The 22,708-nt window shown below is 44.8% G+C and overlaps 1 protein-coding gene across 2 annotated transcripts in view; it reads left to right on the top strand.

The window, feature by feature from the left end:
• Positions 1-22,708, top strand: part of C5 (complement C5) — a 78,635-nt gene that overhangs the window by 34,963 nt on the left and 20,964 nt on the right. Inside the window, exons 21-32 of one of the 2 annotated variants that reach the window (XM_081896276.1) lie at positions 185-412; positions 1,379-1,439; positions 2,794-2,883; positions 5,016-5,228; positions 5,483-5,558; positions 6,447-6,606; positions 7,599-7,694; positions 8,974-9,145; positions 13,423-13,625; positions 16,420-16,572; positions 20,110-20,172; positions 20,726-20,807. In XM_081896276.1, the coding sequence (XP_081752402.1) occupies positions 185-412; positions 1,379-1,439; positions 2,794-2,883; positions 5,016-5,228; positions 5,483-5,558; positions 6,447-6,606; positions 7,599-7,694; positions 8,974-9,145; positions 13,423-13,625; positions 16,420-16,572; positions 20,110-20,172; positions 20,726-20,807 (1,597 nt within the window). Of the gene's footprint in view, positions 1-184; positions 413-1,378; positions 1,440-2,793; positions 2,884-5,015; positions 5,229-5,482; positions 5,559-6,446; positions 6,607-7,598; positions 7,695-8,973; positions 9,146-13,419; positions 13,626-16,419; positions 16,573-20,109; positions 20,173-20,725; positions 20,808-22,708 lie in introns of both variants that reach the window. The other variant, XM_081896275.1, reaches the window with a different exon arrangement.

Genomic DNA, 22,708 nt, shown 5'->3' with positions numbered 1-22,708 from the left:
TCAGAAAGGAGGTGCGGACACTAGAACTGTCATAACTCTAGAACTAGGCAACATCCAATGGAGCTTAATGTTGGAAGATTCAGGGCAAACGAAAGAAAATACCTCTTTGCACATGCTTATAAGCTACATGTTACTGAGTCAGCTGATGGAAACCTCTTCTAACCCTTTTTGACACATGCTTTAGTACTGCACTAAGGTATCTGTGGGTGAAGGCATTTGCCTTTTCGGAGGCACGAGCACTGGACAGCACGGTATCCAAGAAACCATTTGCAGGCGTCGGGATCTCCAGGGATCATCAGTTGCCTTAGCAACATTCAAGATTCTCCCTCTGGAGACAGGCCTCCACACCATCAACTTTACACTGAAGGGTGATTCTGTCAATGAAGTCCTTGTGAGAACATTGAGAGTTGTGGTAAGATCAAGCTATTTTTCTTGAAAAGCCTTCCCACCCCTGCAAATCAGAAGTGAATGATTGTTTATAAAGCACTCGTGATTTTAATCCCTCTCACAACATATTAAAGGGACGAGGGATGAGGAGGGGAAAGCAAATCCAGGACGACAAGTTATTAGTTGCAAAATTCAACAGAATGCAAGTCACATAGCTGGGTCTGAGGACAGTGGAAAGGCTGTTGCTTCCTCTCCTTCTGGTAACCTTAGTGGGAGGGCATTGGTAGGTGGAGGAAAAAACTGAGCTGTACCTGTGGGACACGGATGGCGCTGTGGGTTAAACCACAGAGTCTAGGACTTGCCGATCAGAAGGTCACCGGTTCGAATCCCCGCGACGGGGTGAGCTCCTGTTGCTTGGTCCCTCCTCCTGCCAACCTAGCAGTTCGAAAGCATGTCAATAGGTACTGCTCTGGCAGGAAGGTAAACAGCATTTCCATGGTTCGCCAGAAGCGGCTTAGTCATGCTGGCCACATGATCTGGAAGCTGTATGCTGGCTCGCTCGGCCAATAAAGCAAGATGAGCGCCAAAACCCCAGAGTCAGTCATGACTGGACCTAATGGTCAGGGGTCCCTCTACCCTTTACCCTTTACCTATACCTGTACCTGGAATGATGGAGGGTGCCTGATTGCCATATCCTTTCCTCCTGGTGGCTTCTCAGTCCCCTTTTGCAGGGAACATTTGTAACTTCTGTCGCTAGTTGTAATTTAATATTTCACTCTGTTGATTCAGTTTTAAATGAACTGTAACCAGCACTAGCAGGGACTTCAGTCCCCAAATAAAGTTGTTGGGGTGTTTCGCGTGTGTTGCATGTACAACTGTGATATATTTTTAAAAACTAGTTTTTGCTAGAGATTCTTGGGGTGGGGGAATGAATAAGCAAATGTTGCTTGACAGGCCTGCATAATGTTATCTCCCTATTCTTTGGTTTTAGCCTGAAGGGATAAGAAAGGAAATTCACGAAGGTCACACGCTGGACCCACAGGGTGTTTATGGTATGGCAAATTACCCTTTCCCCCCTCCCTTCCATTCAGTTTTCCTGATCCATTCTTTCTCCTTCAGATAAGCATTATCATGCTCATGTGATTTGCTGTTAGGACAGTCACTTGGGCATGTGTTCTATAAACACATACCTGGGAATAAGTACCTTTGATCTCAGAAGAGTCTCCTAAGGAGTAGACATGTAAAGGATTGCACTGTATGGATTACACTATTTATTTTGGAAGGTTCACTCGGCATTTGGGCACCTCTTCATATATAACAAAATTTTACATGAATGTTCCTTAGATTAAGGAGTGGGTTTTTGTCTATATTCAGATACAATTGGATGCCATTTTAAATCAAGGCAGCAGGATGAAACTTTAAAAAATGCATTGATTTCAAAACTGCAGTGATTTATATTTTATTTGGTTTCTTAGACTTCATGAGCAATGCCAGGCAGGACCCTGCTGGTATTTTACAAAGGGAACTAGCATGTGGGTTATTATTATTTTTAAGTCATTGCATAGCGCGCCTCCTGCCTCCCAAACTCTGCTGTGATCCTTTCCTTATAAACCAGTCCCAATCCTAACTATGTCTGTGCAGAAGTGAGACCCATTGAATTAAATGGAGCTCATTCCCATGTAAGTTAACATCATTATAGCATTGACATCAGATATGAGCACAGTCTGAAGTAAGGGTGGGTGAATTTGCCAGTTTTGTAATCTAAAGTTCACTTCTCCACATTTCCATGTCATTTTGCAATTTTATAGAAGTCCTTATGAAAATTCATCAGAATTTTAGTGTGTGTTTCTCCTAATGTACACGTTTTGTATGCAGTCTTACCCTAACACATACATTTTTGTGGAGCAATTTGTTTTCATGACTAGGTGCACTTTACTTAGTACAGTATATGCATTTTCCGTACACATTGCTTGGTTGGCAAACTGCATTGAAAAGTTCACATGAATGTGAATTCAGGCATGTCCAACTTTCAAGAGACTGAGATCTACTCCCACTATAAAAAAAAACTGGCAGTGATCTACAAAAGTTGTTGAGCTAGTAGATCACAATATATGTACCTGTTGGACATCCCTGATGTAATTGTTTCAGGAAGTCTGATTTATGTAGATTTGGCTTTAAATGTGAATCAAACAAAATTACTCCCCCAACCCTAGTCTGCAGGCACACGACGTTGTTGAAGATCTAGGTCTGATCCTTTGTATACCTTTGTATACCTTTGAAAGGCAGGATGGAAAAGTGAAATAAATAAGGCTAACGTAGTACACAATTGTTATTTTTTAGCTCTAGTAATGGCATATGTAACACAATAAATTTCCATGGTTTCTCCACATATATTTTCAACAACAGGGACAGTGGAAAGAGAGCAAGTATTTCGTTACAGGATACCTTCAAACATGGTCCCTAAGACAAAAGTTGAGAGGACTCTGAATATAAAAGGTAAAATGGAGTGGGTGGAGCGCAGTTATTTTAATCACGTTTTCTTGCTGCTTTTATGCCTCTAAATATTACAAGCATTTTTAGCCTTGTCATTCAAGTCATTTATTTGTAATGGAGGATAAGCTTATTGGTGGCTGCTGATAATGGTGGCGTTCTACTCATATTGGGATCAGTGGCAGGATGCCTCTGACAATTCCAGTTGCTGGGGTATATGATTGAGAGATGTCTCTTGCCCTCATGCCCTGTTCTTTAGTCGTTTAGTCGTGTCTGACTCTTCGTGACCCCATGGACCAGAGCACGCCAGGCACTCCTGTCTTCCACTACCTCCCGCAGTTTGGTCAAACTCATGCTGGTAGCTTCGAGAACACTGTCCAACCATCTCGTCCTCTGTTGTCCCCTTCTCCTTGTGCCCTCCATCTTTCCCAACATCAGGGTCTTTTCCAGGGAGTCTTTTCTTCTCATGAGGTGGCCAAAGTATTGGAGCCTCAGCTTCAGGATCTGGCCTTCCAGTGAGCACTCAGGGCTGATTTCCTTCAGAATGGATAGGTTTGATCTTCTTGCAGTCCATGGGACTCTCAAGAGTCTCCTCCAGCACCAGAATTCAAAAGCATCAATTCTTCGGTGATCAGCCTTCTTTATGGTCCAGCTCTTACTTCCATACATCACTATCACTTCCATAAATCACTATCACTTCCATATATCACTAATCCATACATACATCACCATGCCCTGGTTGTGGACTTTTCATAAGCATCTGGCTGGCCACTAGTCCCATCAGAATACTGGATTGGTGGCATGATCTGGCAAGCCTTGTCTTATGTTCCTATCTTTTCTGAAGCCCTCTGTTTACAAATCCTGCTTCTCTATTGTGATGATTGAAGCCGCTTATAAGTTGTAACTGTGGTGGCATTTAGACAAGTAGGGAGTAAGGCAAGGGCCCCAACAGTAGGTGGTGCCAGAGCCAATGACAAGCAGAGCCAACTAATTCTAGTTTCCTCCCCTTCCTCCTCCCTGCTGAGTTTTACAAGGGCAACCCTGAGAGTAAGAAGTAAAATGCACAAGGAACACCAGACAAATAATAATCTGCTCAACAGCAATGCTTGTTGAAATATTTATTTGCATTTATTAATTAAAGGATTTTAAAACAATCTTTTACCTGTCACGATGCAGCAGACGACAGAGTTAATACTATAATATTTCAAAAAGAGCAGTTAAAAAGCACATCTCAGCGGGGACATGAATTAAACGTGGATTGAAACAAAAACTGCTTTTAAAAGGTTGACAGTCTTGAGGAAGAAGAGCACAAGTGAGGAAGGCATAAACAACAACAACAACAGAACCTGCTCCCTCCCTGCCCATTCAACTTTGTTTGTGTGTTTCAGTTTGGTGCCTTGGCAGAAAAAGCAGTGTATAAATACAATGAACAAACGAACAAACAAACACACACACACACACACACATACATGATAGGGTCATATACATTTCCTGGGGAAAGAAAGTCCACAGAAACTGGGCCACCACTATGAAGGCTCTGTATCTGGTATCTAACCTAGGGGACAGGGTACCCTTTGCCGCCTGAGTGCCACATTTCCATGTGGGCAACCTTCTGAGGGCCCCTGGCTAGTGTTGAGCGGGCCTAGAGACAAAAGTGAGTGGAGCAACAAATGTAAATTTTAACATTGTACAGCAGGTTAGTCTCCACACACATTCACATATGCCTCTCTTTCCTCTACCCTAGGAAGCGAGAGTTTAAGGACATGTTCCAGCCAGGCAAAAACATTATGGGTTCAAACCAGGGCCAGTGAGGCATGTGGCTTGGGAAGAGGAGAGTATGGTCTGGCAAGAGTTCCAAGGGCAAGATAGAGATCTGGAGGGCCACATTTGGCCCCTGGGCCTGAGGTTCCCCACCCTTGGTGTAACCTAACCTGTTACTCAGAGAATAGGAACAAAGTGAGTGTTAACTGCCTTGTGAGAAGTAGCTAACAGTAGAGCTCTCCTAGGAGGGTGTTCCAGTATCTGGGTCTCACCTCCATAAAGGCCCCGTATTTTATACCAACTCAGCAGCATGCACAACCTCCATCTGCCCACCAACAAAAAGGAGAGGATTTCATGGTACCATTTTTCTTTTGCAGGAATTCTTCTAGGTGAAGTGATTAATGTAGCTGTCAGCCCAGAAGGGCTAAATCTTCTTGTCAACCTCCCAAAGGGGAGTGCAGAAACTGAGCTTATGAATGTTGTGCCGGTCTTTTATGCATATGACTACCTGGAAAGGACAGACAGCTGGGACATACTTGGCCCAGAGACTATCACTCCAAAAGTTAACCTGAGGAGGAAGATGAAAGAAGGTAAATTAGTATTCCCTTGTGCTCTTTCAAGGTAAGGTAGACCTGAAGTCCTTGCATGATCACCAAAACAACGTACCTTGTGATGATAATTTAGCTAGAGGCTTATGATTGGCATAATTGCAGGGAACTTTGGCATTATCGAGATGTTGTTTGCTCTTTCTGGAGATAATAGTCAATGTGAATGATCTCCTAATGTTTGAAGTAGTGGCATGAGTGGAATAAACGTTGAATATGCTGCTTTATGTACTTTATAGGACTTGTCAGCATCCTGTCATTCCAGAAGAAAGATTTCTCATACAGTATGTGGCAGAACGGAGAGCCCAGTGCCTGGTGAGTTCTCCATATATATTAACAAATATAGTTCTTATTATATAGTAACACAATTTGACACAATGGGTTCTAAGGTTGAGGAGCAGGTTTCTGTTTGTGTTGGGATACCGTACGATCCCATTTTGAATCAAGATGGCAGACTCAACTTTTCAAATCTGCACTGAGTTAGACATCTCTCAAGATATTGTAAAACATTTTGCAAGAGGGTTCCTGAGATCAATGAGCAGGCTTCCATCTATGTTTGGATACTATTGGGCACCATTTTGCTTCAAGGTGGCAGACACAATCTTCCAGAGCTGCATCAATTGTCACTCAGGGTTGCTGTTGGCTTCTTAGAATTCCCAAGCAACATCAAGCACTTCTTGCTAGTTTGTTCACAGGTAGCAGCAGCACTTTGCCATCTGCTGCCATCTTTCTACCTTAAGATCTCACCAAAAGTTGAGGCAAAATCACACACTTCCTACCTCTGGAGCTCCTGGTATAAGCAAAAGAGTGATTCACAGCAGCTGTGGTTATAAGTCCATGGGCTGGAAAGGTCACACATTTACAGTGCAATCCTAGACAATCTTCTACCAAGAAGTAAGATCTGCTGGGTTCTCTGGACTTGCTCCCTGGTAACTGCATATCGGATTGCTGCCTTAGTGAATGAGTGAAACGTTTAAAGCCATAGAGCAGCACAGTATAAATACAGCAGTCATAAAGTTTGATGCTTAGTCAGAAAATTAACCTTAAATACGGTACTTGCCATGGAATACTTTATTTGTTTGCTCAGAATTGCAGAACCCAAATGTGTGTGTGCAGGCTGTGGGTAGGAGTTAATTTCAAAATTAGCAGCCAGCTCAGATTTTCCTCAGGAAATATATTTGTGTTATTTTGTTGATGGGGCAGGCTGACAGCTTTTGCCTTAAGGATTTTGGGACAAGTGAGCCAATATGTGGCTGTTGATAAGAACTCTGTGTGCAATTCTCTGACGTGGATGATTGACAACTGTCAAATGGCAGATGGATCTTTCAGGGAGATTTCAAGCTACCAACCTGTAAAACTACAGGTAAGGAACCTTTTTTTTTTTTTTTTTAGGAATTCATTTTCTAACTAACAACTGACAGAAAGTTATGATTTAGGTGAGGCCTTTCTTGTTAGCACAACTCATCCACTGTAGGGCTGACCCCACCATTAGACAGAGAGAGGGAATAGAGATAAACAAACTTGTCAATTTGTTTCTTCAGTTTCTCATTTTTCTAACTGTAAACTTGGTTTTTCATATTTTTGCAGCGATTTGCTATTTATTTATTGTTTTACAAAAGACTCTTGAAAATTTCTCAGCATTTTGGTGCAAATCTCACTCCAAGCAGATTTTTGTATGCAGTTTTGGCTAATGCAATGAATTTTTGTATCTTTGCATTTTTAAATTATTTTCACCAATATATGCATTTTTATGAACACTTTCTCGTAATATATACATTTTTGTACATATTGGTTAGAGAACTGCATTACAAATTCAGATAAGTCTGAATTTTGGATGATGGCTGTGTTTCAGTTCTCATATTGTCTCAGAAAGTGCAAATTGGATGGATTCATCTTTAATTGTGAAATAAATTGAATTTCCATCTCATCTCTACCTATAGGGCAGCAATATATGGAGGAGCAGCAATTAAGTTTTGTACTACTTTTTTGACCCAGAACACTGTCACCTGCCATGGGGATTTCTTTCAACAAAACAATTGCAATTTTAAGTTTTAATTATTTGCAGTTCTGAAAATGGCTTTGTTTTAATTTACGCTCAGATTTGTCTTGTGTGTTGCTTTTGTGAGATATATCATAAAGACCATTGACTACACACAATACCTTTGACACCAGAGGTCTGTGTTTTCAAGGCCTGGCCTACTCCCCCGTTGGTAATCTGTTTTAACTTCTGAATGTTAAATAGTTGCAATCTGCCTTGGGACCTGCTGATAAAGGGTGGGTAATCATTATTGTTATTATTACTATCAGCAGCATCATCTGTCTGACTGCATGTTTGTATATGTTGCTTTTTAAAAGGGTGCACTACCTAAGGAACAGAAAGAAAAGACTTTGTATCTCACTGCTTTCTCTCTGATTGGATTTGAAAAATCTATTCATATCTGCCCATTGCAGGTGCGTGTAATGTGATTACTTCCTTCTTCCCACAGACTGCATTTTTGTACTCCAAGCCAACAGTCAGATTCCAAGAATGCTAGAGATCCAGGGGCGTCGCAACGGGGGTGGGGGGTGTGTGTGCACCCTGGATGCCATGTCTGAGGGGGTGACAAGAAGGGACCCCACGGAGGCTCGCGGCGGTGTGAGCAGCCACTGCGCCGCATCAGCCGCATGTGGAGGATCCTCTGTTTGCAGCTGCAGCTGTGACCAGAGGATCCCGGCGCCAGTGGCAAACCGCTATGCACAGCGCATGTGTGGCGTTGCATGCATGCGCTGTACATAACGGTGCTGCACATGCGCTACATATAGCGGTTTGCTGCCGGCGCCGCTCGAGCGTCGTACGGATGGCGGTGGGATCTCAGCTGCGAGCAGAGGATGCCAGCACCATCTGTATGGTGCTGGAGCAGCATCGCCAGCAGACCCCTATGTACAGCACATGTGCGGTGTCGCTACATATGGCACATGCGTCGTACATAGCTATGCCGCACATGCACCCTACATAGCAACGCCCCGCCCTGGGTGTCGCGGCACCTTCGTTCGCCCTTGTAGAGATCAGCAGGATTTTTAAAGGAAGGACTGGGGAAGGGCCATAGCTTGGTAGAGCATCAATTTTACATGCAAAAGGCCCAAGGTTCATTTCTTGATGTCGGTAGACAGGGCTGAGAAACCCCAGAGAACTACTGCTATATATTGTAGATACTGAGCTACATAGACCAAAGGCCATTGAGGAAGGGTCGTAACTCAGTGGTCTGTTTTTGCATTCATAAGGCTCTATGTTCAATCCTTGGCATCTCCAGGTAAGACTGGTAATGCCCCCTGCCTGGAACTCTGGAGAGCCACAGCCAATCAGTGTACAGATCATACTGAGCTTGTTGGACCAATGGTCTGACTTAGTCTAAAGCAGCTTCTTGTGTTCCTTAAAGTGCTCAGCTTTGGCTAGTTCATGTCCTGGTTAGTTTGGTGCTGAGGTTTCGTAGCAGAACAGAAAAGCACTAGGCACATTCCCAGTAAAATGTCTTGTTATGTCATGGTTAGAGTATTATTCACAACGCTCACTGGGCCAGTCACTATTGCTTAGCCTTACCTGCCCCACAGAGTGGTTGTGATGATAAGATGAGGGTGGTGGAGAATCATGTATGCTGCTGCCTCCTTCGTGGAGGAAGCGCGTGGTACAAATGTAACCCGAAGCAAGGAAAAAATAAAATAAAATAAGAACATTTGGTTCTTGTCTTCACAGAGAATTGAAGATGCAAAAAACAAAGCTAAAGATTACTTGCTACAAAATTTTCATTCTGTACAAAGCACATTTTCCTTGGCAATAGTTACTTATGCACTCACTCTGACAAGATCCAGACAGCCTGGCACACGTGCAGCCTACCTTGCACTGAAGAGGGAAGCCCTTGTGAAAGGTAAAAACTCAAGGAATGTCCATTTCCCCAACTTATAGCGATTTCCCGTAGTGATGGTGGCACTAGACTTCAGCTGGTGAAAAATGCAGCAGCCTAGAGTTACTTGCTGGGGTTTCATTTAAATCTCATATAACCCATTTTAAAACAGCTATGTTGGTTGTCAGCTGGTTTCCGAGCCTAATTCACGGTGCTCACATTAGTCTTTAAAGCCCTTAAATGATTCTGATCTCAATCAAATATCTGAAAGGCAGCTTCCTTCTCTACAGACTCCTTGGGTGTTGAGAGCAGCAGAGGGTGCCCTCTTGGTGGTTCCAGCACCTTCAGAAGTATGGAAAATGATTACCAAGGAGAGGAGACTTTTTCTGTGGCAGCCCCTAAGTTATTGAACACACCACAGGGGTGTGTCTGGCACCCTCACTATACAGTTTTCATCTAATGCTGAAGGTGTACCTCTTTTCACTCTGTCCTTTGACACTCGAGATGCGTATTCTTGTGATTGTAATTTGTTTTACAGTCATACCTCGGGTTGAAGTTGCTTCAGGTTGAGCATTTTCGGGTTGCGCTCCGCGGCAACCCGGAAGTAACGGAACATGTTACTTCCGGGTTTCGCTCGCGCATGCGCAGACACTCAAAATGCCGTCCCGCGCATGCGCAGATGCCTGTTGCATTCTGCTCTAGATGCAAACAAGGCTCCGTTCGCATCCAGAGGTACCACGGTACATGGTTTTCAATGTTGCTTTACATGCAGAAGGTCCCAGGTTCAGTCCCCGCCATCTCTAGCAAGGGCTGGGAATATGCCCTCCCTGAAACCCCAGAGAACCCTTGCTAGTCAGTGCAAACAATACTGGATTAAAATGGATCAAATGGTATAAAGCAGCTTCCTATGTCTGTATAATAATAATAATAATAATAATAATAATAATAATAATAATAATAATTTTTTATTTATACCCCGCCCTCCCCAGCCAAGGCCGGGCTCAGAGCGGCTTACAAGCAATAATAAAAACAAGATGAATGATTACAACTTAAAAACAAAAATAAAATACAACATTAAAATAATGGAACATTAAAATATTAAAATGTAGCCTCATCGCAGGAGGAGAAGGAAAAGAAAGGGGAAAAAAGAGAGGGAGGGAATCAAATTGGCTCCAAGCCAAAGGCCAGGTGGAACAACTCTGTCTTACAGGCCCTGCGGAAAGAAATCAGATCCTGCAGGGCCCTGGTCTCATGAGGCAGAGCGTTCCACCAGGCCGGAGCCAGAGTTGAAAAGGCCCTGGCTCTGGTTGAAGCCAATCTAACTTCCTTAGGGCCTGGGACCACTAGGGTGTTGTTATTTATGGACCTTGAGGCTCTCCGTGGGGCATACCAGGAGAGGCGGTCCCGTAGGTACGAGGGTCCTAGGCCGTGAAGGGCTTTAAAGGTCAAAATCAGCACCTTAAATCTGACCCTGTACTCCACCGGGAGCCAGTGCAGCTTGAAAAGCACTGGGTGAATATGCTCCCATGGCAGAGACCCCGTGAGGCGCCTCGCTGCAGCATTCTGTACCCGCTGGAGTTTCTGGGACAGCTTCAAGGGCAGCCCCGCATAGAGCGAATTACAGTAGTCAAGCCTGGAGATGACCGTCGCATGGATCACTGTGGCCAGGTCGGGGCGGGAAAGGTAAGGGACCAACTGCTTGATGCGGCGAAGGTGGAAAAATGTCGCCTTGGCTGTTGCTTAACTTGCGCCTCCATGGAAAGGGAGGCGTCAAGGATTACACCCAAACTCTTAACGGAAGGCAATGGCACTAATTGGGCCCCCGCAAGAGAAGGGAGTTGGTCCCTCATCCCCATGCCATCCTGACCTAGCCATAGGACCTCTGTCTTCGAAGGATTTAGTTTCAATCGGCTCCCACGAAACCATCCAGCCACAGCTTCCAAACATCTGGTCAGTGTGTTCGGGGCCGAGTCAGTGTGGCCATCCATCAGCAGATAGAGCTGAGTGTCATCAGCATATTGGTGACAGCCCAGCCCAAAGCTCCGGATGATCTGGGCAAGGGGGCGCATAAAGATGTTAAAAAGCATTGGGGAGAGAATTGCGCCCTGTGGCACTCCACACACCAAGGAGTGGCGCGACGACATTTCCCTCCCTAGTGCCACCCTCTGTCACCGACCAGAGATAAAAGAGCACAACCAGTTACGGGCTATGCCCTGTATCCCCACGTCTGCGAGGCGGTGGTCCAGAAGATCATGATCGACCATGTCAAAGGCTGCTGACAAATCTAAAAGGATCAGCAGTCCTGACCCGCCTCGATCCAGTTGTCTACGGAGATCATCTGTTAGGGCAACCAGAGCCGTCTCCGTCCCAAAACCAGGGCGGAAACCGGACTGAAATGGATCTAATGCCGATGTTTCCTCCAGAAACCTACCAAGCTGTTCAGCAACCGCTCTCTCAATTACCTTACCCAGGTATGGAAGATTTGAAACTGGGCGGTAATTGGATAGGTCTAAGGGATCTAATTAAGTTTTTTTTAAGAGTGGACACACCACTGCTTCCTTCAGTTCCCCTGGGAATGTCCCCGTGTCAAGGGACAAATTGATAATTTCAACCAGGGGGGTCTGCGCAACATCTGGACACTCCCTAATCAGCCAAGACGGGCACGGATCAAGGAGGCAGGTGGTGGGCCTACCAACTTGGAGGAATCTATCCACATCAGTAGGGAGTATCCGATCGAAATGGTCCAACACTGGACCTGAAGTGAGTTGAGGGGCCTCCAGTTCAGTCACTGTATCTAAATTGGCAGGGAGGTCACGGCGGAGCAACAGGACTTTCTCCGCAAAAAAACTCGTGAATGCCTCACAGCTGTGGGTCGAATTTGTGCTTAAATTTGGTTGTCCTCCTAAGGACGTTATTGACCTAATTATTTTAAAAAGTTGTGTCGGGCTAGAGCTAGCGGATGCAATGGAAGCTGCAAAGTAAGATTTCTTAGCAGCTTTCATAGCCATCTCATAGGCTTTCATAAGTGTCCTATAAGATGTTCTTGAGGCTCCGTCACGAGTCCGTCGCCATACTCGCTCTAGCCGTCTGAGATCCCGCTTCATTTTCCGGAGCTCCTCAGTAAACCAAGGGGCCCAGTTTCGATGGGGTCGCAGAGGGCGCTTAGGCGCGATCTCATCAATGGCTGCCAAGAGCCGGTTATTCCAGTCCTCAACAAGGTCATCTAATGAGTCTCCAGGAGGAGCAGGGTTCCGCAAGGCTTGTCGGAATCTATCAGGATCCATCAGTTTTCGTGGACGAGCCCAAATCGGTTCTCCACCCGAGCCGGGGAGGAGCGGGAAGTCTATCTTGGCTTTCAGAGCGTAGTGATCAGACCATGGCACTTCCACAGCAGGGAGCATGATCACATCTATGCCAGCCCCAAAGATCAGATCCAGCGTGTGGCCACGGAAGTCACTAGATCCAGAGCCTGTGAGGAGGGAGCGGCATCGGCATGGACGTTGAAGTCTCCCAAAACCAGTAGGTTTGGGAACTCCAAGGCCCAGCCTGCCACCACCTCCAGCAGGTCTGACAGGGTGGCTGCAGGTGCGCTGGGTGGTCGGTACACCAGCCAGACAGCCAAGCTCTCCTTGGTGCCCCACACGAGACCAACACATTCAATGCTGGAAATCGCTGGTGATGGCAGAGCTCTGAAAGAGCAATCCTCCCGGAATAACAACGCTACTCCTCCCCCCCGACCCACAGTCCGTGATTGATGGAGGACAGAGAAACCTGGGGGTGTTATCTCATGTAGGGAGACTACTTCGCCTTCCCGTACCCAGGTCTCCGTCACGCAAGCCAGGTCAATCCCTTGCGAGACAAAAAAGTCACGCATGGTGGCGGTTTTGTTGCCTATGGACCTGGCATTGCACAGCACCAATGACGGAGGTGTGTAATCCTTGCTCTGTATGGAATGCAGTCTATAAATGTAAATACAGTAAGCCAGCAACTTGCACACATTTAACTTCTGCACATTCAGCTTGGGGTGGATGGGCAGTAAACATTAAAAAGGGGTGGCAAGGGAGTGGGATTCCAGGAAAAATGACTTTGGTAATCCATCCCCCCCTGTCATTGAACCCAATGGGTTTTAGCTATACATAATTTGGCTTTAGGAATAATCCCTAGAATGTTACCCCTGGATAAGTTACTGGTTTACTGTAATACATATGTACATACATCCAGGTGATTTTTTTTCTGGCACCGTCCCTTACTCTGCCCCTCCCCGCTGTGACTTATCTTCATTAGCCTTCCTTTAATAGCAGGCCCACCTATGTATCGCTATTGGAAAGAAACCCTCAACAAATTAGATCCAAACGCTCCGTCAGAGGACACTGCCAGGATGGTTGAAACTACAGCTTATGCCTTGCTTGCCGCTGTAATGCAAGGAGACCAAAACTACGCTACTCCAATCATCAGGTGGTTGTCGGAACAACAGAGATATGGCGGTGGATTTTACTCCACACAGGTACTTCTCTGCAATAAATAATAAATATATCCCCCAACACAGGGTGGTCATTATTCAAAGAACTGTCTTCTTCCATGAGTCTGCAAACCATTTATGAATGTCGTTGGAGGCCTTGCAACAAGCCTTTTTGCCTTCAGAAGCACAATTGGTTGGTGAAGAAAGTCCATCTTTGCACAGAGCATAGTTAAACTATGGAACCCACTCCCACTGGAGGCAGTGATGGCCACCAGTGTAGATGGCTTTAAAAGAAGATTAGACAAATTCTTGAAGGAGAAAGCTATCAGTGGCTACTAAACATGATGATTGTGCTCTGCTTCCATGGTTAGATGCAATAATGTTCCTGAATATCAGTTGCTGGAAACCACAGTAAAAGGAGAGCGCTGTTGTGCTCAAGTCCTGCTTGCAGGTTTCCCACAGGCATTTGGTTGGCCACTGTGAAAATCAGAGGCTGGACCAGATGACCCAGCAGACTCATCTTATGTTCATATGTATTTTCAGTAGCAGTGCCAAGGCTGTGGTGCGCTCCATTACTTTTCAGCCAGAATATATATAAAAAATGAAAAAATTGTCCAGTAGCACCTTAGGTAAAGGTAAAGATACCCCTGTTACGTCCAGTTGCGGACGATTCTGGGGTTGTGGATGATTCTGGGGTTGCAGTGCTCATCTAGCTCTATAGGCCGAGGGAGACAGTGTTTGTCCGCAGACAGCCTCCGGGTCATGTGGCCAGCATGACTAAGCTGCTTCTGGTGAACCAGAGCAGCGCACGGAAATGCCATTTACCTTCCCGCCAGAGTGGTACCTATTTATCTACTTGCACTTTGACATGCTTTCGAACTGCTGGGTGGGCAGGAGCTGGGACCGAACAACAGGAGCTCACCCCATTGTGGGGATTCGAACCGCCAACCTTCTGATCGGCAAGCCCTAGGCTCTGTGGTTTAGACCACAGAGTTCCTTAGCACCTTAGAGACCAACTAAGTTTGTTCTTAGTATAAGCTTTTGTGTGCATGCACACGAAAAGTATCAGAAGAAGTGTGCATGCACATGAAAGCTTATACCCAGAACAAACTTAGTTGGTCTCTAAGGTGCTACTGGACAATTTTTTCATACTGTGAAAGACCAACATGGCTACCTACCTGAATCTTTTCAGCCAGAGATGGGGAAACTTATGGTTCTCCAGACATTGCTCCAACTCCCATCTTCCCTAAGCTTTGGCCATGCTAGATAGGGATGAAAACTCTTCTTCTGCCCAGGGTTGATCCCAGGCTGCCCGCATCCAAGCCCAGCAACATCTGGAAGGCTACACATTCCCTACCCCTACCTTAGACACTAGTACTGGACTTGAATGTGGGGAGCCCGCAAAGATCACCTTGCAAGTTTGGGCAAGCCAAAGCGATCTCCCAAATTCAGCCCCAAATTCAGTCATGGTGACCTACTTTCAGGATTGTTGTAAGCACTGCTGAGATAATATATGAGTAGCATTCCAAATGTCCCTTGCCAAACACCCTTATGGTTGGTTTCGTTGCGTATGCATGTTGTGTATGGTATCTACAACTTGTTCTTAAAAAGAAAAGAAAAGATGTGAGGTGTGGGAAAGACCCTTCTCCCCCTGTGACCCTGTTGATCTGCTCCTACACCTGAGCCAGATGTACAATTAGCCTGATGGATTATAAAATATCCTACTTTTTGAAGCGGACATAGTGTTTTGTACCTGTTTTGCTCCCTATCACCCCCCATCATCAGGACCGCCTCTCCTCGTATGCCCCGCGGAGGACCTTACGGTCCACAAATAATAATATCTTGGAGGTCCCAGGCCTCAAGGAGGTTAAACTGACCTCAACCCAGGCCAAGGCCTTTGTGGCTTTGGCCCCAGCCTGGTGGAACGCTCTATCACAGGAGACCAGGGCCCTGTGGGACTTGACATCCTTCCACAGGGCCTGCAAGATGGAGTTGTTCCACCTGGCCTTTGGTCCAGGCCCAGTTTGACCCCCCTAAATGGGACCCTGTAAGTTACCTCTTTGGTTCTTTTATTGGCTCATGTGGGACCAACATGGATAGCTGGCCCTGATTAATACTTGAGGTTCCCGACCCCTATGGTTGTAATTCGTGGGCAATCATTTAATTTTATCCTGATTCTAATTTTTAAGCTGTATTTTAATCAATTGTTTGATTGTGTTTTAATATATTTGATATTTGATGCTAGCCGCCCTGAGCCCGGTCTTGGCCAGGGAGGGAAGGGTATAAATAAAAATTTAGTTAGTTACTTACTATCCCTCAGCTTCCTAGTAAAATCCTCCTTCCTGTTGCAGTTTATTATGTTCTGCTTTTGTTACACTTTAGTGCCAGAATTATTCTATAAGCAGTAATAATGTAGCAATGTTGGGACAGCATCACAGAACTACTAAAAAAGGGGAAGAATGTATGGACAGTCCAGTATAAATCCATGGCTAGTGCACAATACTTACATCAGTGACATATTGCAGACTGCTCCCGTGAAACTCCACCACCTGCCTGGACTGGCCCAAAGCTTTCCTTTTAGCCCATGCAATTGTCTGGCTAAAAATGCCTTGTGCTCCCAAGCTTTTAATGAACAATAAGTGTTTTTATTGCCTTTATAGTTTTGCTGATTTTTCACATTGTGTTGCTGTTTCCTCCTTGTTAGTATGGTAGCACTGTGCTGTTTTTAATTGTATGTCGCCGCGAGAATATTTGGAAAGGCAGGACATAAATGTCTTAGTTAAATAAAACCTGGCTATGGTTCAGCTCCTAATTCCTAACCCCTTGCTGTATTTGACAGGACACAATCACTGCTCTTGAGGCCCTGACCGAATATTCCATCCTCGTTAAGCGGATGACACTGTTCATGAACATCAAAGTGGCCTACAAGAACCATGGGGATTTTCATCAGTACAGGCTTACAAAAAACAATTATGTTGGCAGGTCTGTGGAAGTAAGTGTATGAATTATAAATAACAAGAAACCAGGACCCAAGGTACTTGCAAGAACCAACCTGTGGTAATCTGTGGTCCAGGAATAGCTAGCCTTCCTTTTAGAAAACGCCATAACATGTGTTCTCCACTGGTTAATAGTTAGATGTTATTTTCTATAGTAACCTGCAATTCCAATGAGCAGTCATCTTAAGTCCTGACTATGGAATATTTATTTATTTCATAAAATTTATAAAATTTATAAACCACTTAATTGTAAAGAAAAACCTAGAGCAATTTACAAATAAAACAATAACATTGCCTATTGTTATTAGATCATAATAATAAATGGCTGTTTAAAAACAGCTATTTAAAACTTTCAAATAACAATTAAAATCAGTGATGCTAAAAAATCACAACAGATTAAAATACTTGTAAACATTCTTCATATCTGGTTAGGCTTGTCTAAACAAAAATGTTTTTAGCAGGTTTTAGCAAAAGAGTATAGGGAAGGTGCTTGCCTGGTGTCAATTGGCAGGGAGTTCCAAAGGATGAGTGCTGCCACACTAAACGATGGATTTCTTACAGCATTATGATGGAATCATTGATCCTTAGGGACCCTTTTGAGTGCCTTCCTTGAAAGGGTCTAATAGATCCATTACTGAACAGGCGGAAGCATATCTGAATGTTGTAATATTTCTTAGACCTGCTGCCTGCTATAACTGTTAACTCTTAACTTTGTTCCCTTTGTTCTTCTGAGGCTATGATTTAGTATTTTTAATGGGTTGTATTCAATATCCATGCGGAGGCTGCTGTTGGGCCAGTTCACCAGGCAGGGCACACTCTTGATGTGATCTTTGCTGCAAGTGAGTGGCTCCCATGTCTGAGAAATTGATCCATTGCCTACCTGGATGGGGTTGCACTCCCCTTGATGGAGCAGGTTTGCTGTTTGCTGTGCTTCTGGATCCAGCTCTGTCACTGGAGACTTGGTAGCCTCAGTGGCTAGAAGTGCCTTTAACCTACTGCAACTAGTTCATAAGCTACAGGCATTCCTGGACTGGGAAAACGCTTGCCACAGTACAGTGGTACCTCAGGTTAAGAACTTAATTCGTTCCGGAGGTCCGTTCTTAATCTGAAACTGTTCTTAACCTGAAGCACCACTTTAGCTAATGGGGCCTCCCACTGCTGCTGCACCGCCAGAGCACGATTTCTGTTCTCATCCTGAAGCAAAGTTCTTAACCCGAGGTACAATTTCTGGGTTAGCGGAGTCTGTAACCTGAAGCGAATGTAACCTGAAGTGTATGTAACCCGAGGTACTATTGTAGTTTATGTGTTGGCTACTTCAAAACTGGACTGCTGCAATGTGCTCTGCGCGGAGCTTCCCTCGCGCTTGATCTGGAGTTAGTGCAGAATGTTGCACGTGATTGTTGACAGGAGTGAGGCCTTGTCAGTGTATAACACCTGTGCTCAGAGATCTGCACAGGCTGCCAATTTGCTACCAGGCTATGTTCAAGGTGTTACTATTAGCATATACAGTCCTTAACAACTTGGAATCAGTATACTTACAAGATCATATCATCCCTCATGTGCCCATTTCACCACTTCTTCTTTTTTAAAAAAATAATATTTATTAAGTTTTCCAAATTAATTAATTCCCAGGCTATTAGGTCGGAGGATTGCAATCATCTCTCATTTGCACTGCTTTCTTAATTAGTCCACGTGGTTCCCATAAATCAATCCAATGTCAATCCTTCGTTCGTTTTCACAGCCTCTGAGTTCATCCAGCAAGCGAGTTATATCAAAACGACATGTTTCTGTGTGGGTGATTATTTTCATCTGTGTCTTTCGCTTTTGATTCTTTATCGTACCTGTAATTATCCCTGCAACACGTCCCAAAATGGTGGAAATCTGGTTTTCTGCCAATTATTTCAGGCATATGTCTAAACCTCTCCGTTTCATCTCATACCAGAAAAGATAAGCCTGTACTTTGGTTAGAAACCTCAGTTCCCATCTTCTACTCTTGACACCCCCTTTCTGTTCCGACATACCAGTCCATAATTAAGATTAAGAATCCTTTAACTCCTCAGTGGCTGATCAGTTAGCAGAGCAGTTTATCTCCCCTTGCTAAGAGCATGGCCTTTAATTAAGTTCGAATTATCATCTTAAAAACAGGTGTTCATTCGCTCATGTGGCGACTTTGGAGAGTTGCCAAAGAGACACGTTTTCCACCCAGTGCCACCTGCCCCCTCATATTGGAGGCAGGTGTTGGGCAATCTGCAGGTGAAGCTGCCCGCACGTCCCGGGGGGGGGGGGTGGTTGGAAGGATGATTACTCCCATCTCATCCTCAAAATATCCGAAATGGCTCAGATGTAATCAACACCCTCCACCATGGCAAGCCAAACTGGAAGTCAGAATTGACACTTCTACATGTGCCACATTATACCCGTTCTACATTTATAAGACCTTGATTGTTTTGAATGGCACCACCTGCACTTTAGAATTCCCTGCAACATACTTCTTTAGACAAGCCTACCCAGAGGCTTAGATAGTTGAGGTAATTTAAATCTGTTTTAGTATTTTAACTTTTGTATGTTTTTAAGTAGGGTTGTAAATTTCTCTCAAGGTTTTTTTTAATCTTTTTGTAAACCTCTTTGAGTTTGTTTGCTGTTCTTGGGTTTTTTTTACAACCAAGTAGCATATAAATTTTATGAAATAAATAAAAATGTTAATCCTGCTCAAAGCACCCATTGAAACTGATGGGCATTACTAATTCGGCTACAATGATTTCAGTTGGTCTGCTCTGAGTAGAATTTAGTTGGACACAGTACTGCAATTTGTACTTTCTTTAATGGTTGGCTGACTGTAATATAGTGGTACCTCGGGTTAAGTACTTAATTCGTTCCGGAGGTCCGTTTTTAACCTGAAACTGTTCTTAACCTGAAGCACCACTTTAGCTAATGGACCCCCTGCCACTGCAGGATTTCTGTTCTCATCCTGAAGCAAAGTTCTTAACCCGAGGTACTATTTCTGGGTTAGCAGAGTCTGTAACCTGAAGCGAATGTAACCTGAAGCGTATGTAACCTGAAGCGTATGTAACCCAAGGTACCACTGTAGATGTTTGGCTGGATTTTAATCTTTTTAAAAATGGCTTTGAAATGCCTTTTGAATCACCAACCCTTCTATTTCCAATGTTAAAATAGTGCATTGCTGCTGCTGTGGCTAAAACAGAAGCACTAGGACTGGGGGAGAAATTTGGTTTGGTTTGCATTTAAAGGCAAGCCTACCTAATTTGCCAAATGCATGTACTGGGGTCAAGTATGCATAAAAATGTCATATATTAGTTCAATGCATTTTTGTATGTTATTTTATTTAGGAAAACCGCTTTGCAAAAATGTGTGGATATTAGGCAGGACCACATACAAATATGTGTCTGTTAGAAGTAATTTGCATTAAAATTTCCTGATGAATTATCACAAGGACTTTTTTTTTAAGCCCACACACTTAATGAGGATCTAATTTACACTAACATCACTTTCTGCAATTTTTTTTACGTATCCAGGCTCCTTTGAATGATGACTTAGAGGTTCGCACAGGCAGCAACACCGGCTTAGCAACAGTGAATGTACGTGAATTAACATTTTGGGTCACTTCCAGATGACCTGTTTGCTGAGGACTCATCCTGATTAGTTTGCAGGGAGAATTGGCTATTTAATGAACATGTGCTCTGATTTGTTTTGGGTGGGGGAGGTTAGATTACCATGTGCCAAATCATGTATAATCCCAACTTTCCCAGTGCATTTCCCAATGTCTTGTTGAAAAAAGTCTGATATTTTGGAGGAAGTAGGTTTGTGATGGAAGGCCTCTCACTCAACTATAATTGTAAAACGTGAATTTGCTGTTAATTTATTTGAACCCCATCTAAAAACAATGAGAGTCTGGAAACACCTATAGAAAGTGGGCTCCAGAGAGCAAACTATTGGACCTAAATACTGTAAATGAACTGAATTTATTTAGGTAAGACTCGCTTCCATGAATAGATTGCCTTAGAAGTTCACTCTTCATTGGGTCTGAGATTTTCACACAAATTATGTATGGATAGATTCTTGGCTGGTGAGTTCAAACTCTCTTAAAATGTAACTTGAGTTCTGTTTTGTTTTTAATCTGGACTTGTACAGGTGAGGAGCGTATATTATAAGATCAGCACCTCTGAAGATATTTGTAACTTTGAGCTGAAGATTGCTATCAAGTCACCATCTGGTGAGAAAGTAATAATTTCTGTTTTAAAGTGTTTTGGATTATGCTTTTATCATAAGCCACCCGGACAACTTTTGTCTATAAGCATCATAAATAAATGAAGGTATGGGGGAAATAAAATAATTAATGAAGAGACGGGAGACATTACCCTAGTCTCTCCCTCTAGGTTTGCTTTTATGGGCAGGCACCAAGACGGAAGGTGCTTCCTCAGGCTGCCCACAGCTGTGTCCCATTCAGCTGGGTGAATTTCTCAAGGAGTCCAAAATATGGTAATTCTGACACCCATCTGCTCACCTTTCTCTGATCTCTGCACACCTCTCCTGTTCCAGGAGCTGTACCTATCTCAACTTCTACCAATCTGTTGACGGCATAGAAGCCTATTCCTAATTTGCCAGTGGTCTCCTGACCCTAATTTGAAATTTAGGGTGTGTGTGTATGTCAGGGAACTGCCATCTAAAGCGCCGGGGGCGCAAAGGCTCACTGAGGTTGAGAGAGGAGTAGCAGCGGAAGAGGGAACCAGTAGAGGGCGAGCAAGAACTCCAAGGGAAAGTGAGTCGGAGGGATGGCTCAGAGACGCTTCCAGCGAAAACAGTGGGGAGGTCTCAGGACCTCCTATAGGGACACCCACACCTCGCCGGAAACTGTCACGCCGAGAGGCCAGACGACGTGTTTCCGTTAAAGAGCTTTTATGTTGGAAACGATTCCGAAAGCAGCCACTTTCGGATTCTACTAGTGATTGACGCAGCCATGCTGGAGGGGCTCCGTCACAGGCAGAGGTTTGAAAACCTGATCAAACTCTGAGGGACTTGCATTTTACGCACAAGCAGCTCATCGTCCCATCACAGCAATCCGAAAGTCACCGAAAGCCAGCTTTCGCAGGGAAAAGCATCATGAGCAACCCAGCCGGAACCGGAGGAGCAGGAGCAGCTGGAGGGGGTCCAAGCCTGGAAGAAAGGTACAGGGCGTTGGAGATCCAGTTGGCGCTGCAAACGGCGAGGCTTGAGGAGAGGAGGGCTCAGGATGCAGAAAAGGGAAAGGAGAAAACCACCCCGCTCGCCAGAAAGGTGCCAGGATTGGTGCAGAAATTCGGGGGGGATCCCAGGAACTATCATGCCTTTAGAACAGAGATGCAATACGCTCTAAACTTGCAGTTTGATGACTTCCCCGACGAGGAATCGCGAGTGGCTTTTGTGATTGGCCATCTCGAATCCGGGGCGAAAGATTGGGTTAGACCCCTGATGGCAGCGAATAATGAGATCCTAAAGGACACGAGGAAGTTTTTTCGTGCCATGGACCTGATGTTTTCCAGCGATATTGAGCAGGGGGTGGTGCGAAGGCAGTTAATGGCTTGCCAGCAAGGAAGCAGATCTGTCCGTGAGTACTGGACTGAATTTACTATGCTGATTCATAAATTGGGGTGGGACCTATCGGCGGAGCCCATCCAAATGCTTTTCGAAGAGGGGCTTTCTTCAACCGTCAAAGATGAGCTTTCCCGGGGGCCCAGGGCGGAGTCTATGGATCAGTTAACCAAATCTGCGTTGAGCATAGGAGCGCGCCAGGAGGCGAGGGCTTTGGAAAAGCGGGAAGGGAAAGGAGACCGTTGGAGGGAGTTCCGCATTCCAGACATTCCAGAGCCACCTTTCCCGCCGGCAGAGCCGATGGAAGTTGGAACAGCGCGGGCGCGCGCAGTTTCAAATCCCAGTGAAGGGCGGAAGAAGGAGGGAAGGAGCGCCAAGAGATGTTATCTCTGCCAACAGCCAGGGCACGTTGCCAGAGTCTGCCCACAAAGAAAGGAATGGCAAGGGATGGCAGGAGCTGTTGGGGGAAAGGAAGAGGAAGGCAAGGAGCAAGTAAAAGCCAACGCCTGGCTGCCACCGTCGGGGCACAGCAGCCAGGCCAAAGAG

This window comes from Podarcis melisellensis (assembly GCF_964234715.1).
Source record: "Podarcis melisellensis genome assembly, chromosome: Z".
Classification (NCBI taxonomy): domain Eukaryota; kingdom Metazoa; phylum Chordata; class Lepidosauria; order Squamata; family Lacertidae; genus Podarcis; species Podarcis melisellensis.
The sequence above is the reverse complement of the archived record's forward strand: the minus strand, read 5'-3'. Positions and strand labels throughout refer to the sequence as shown.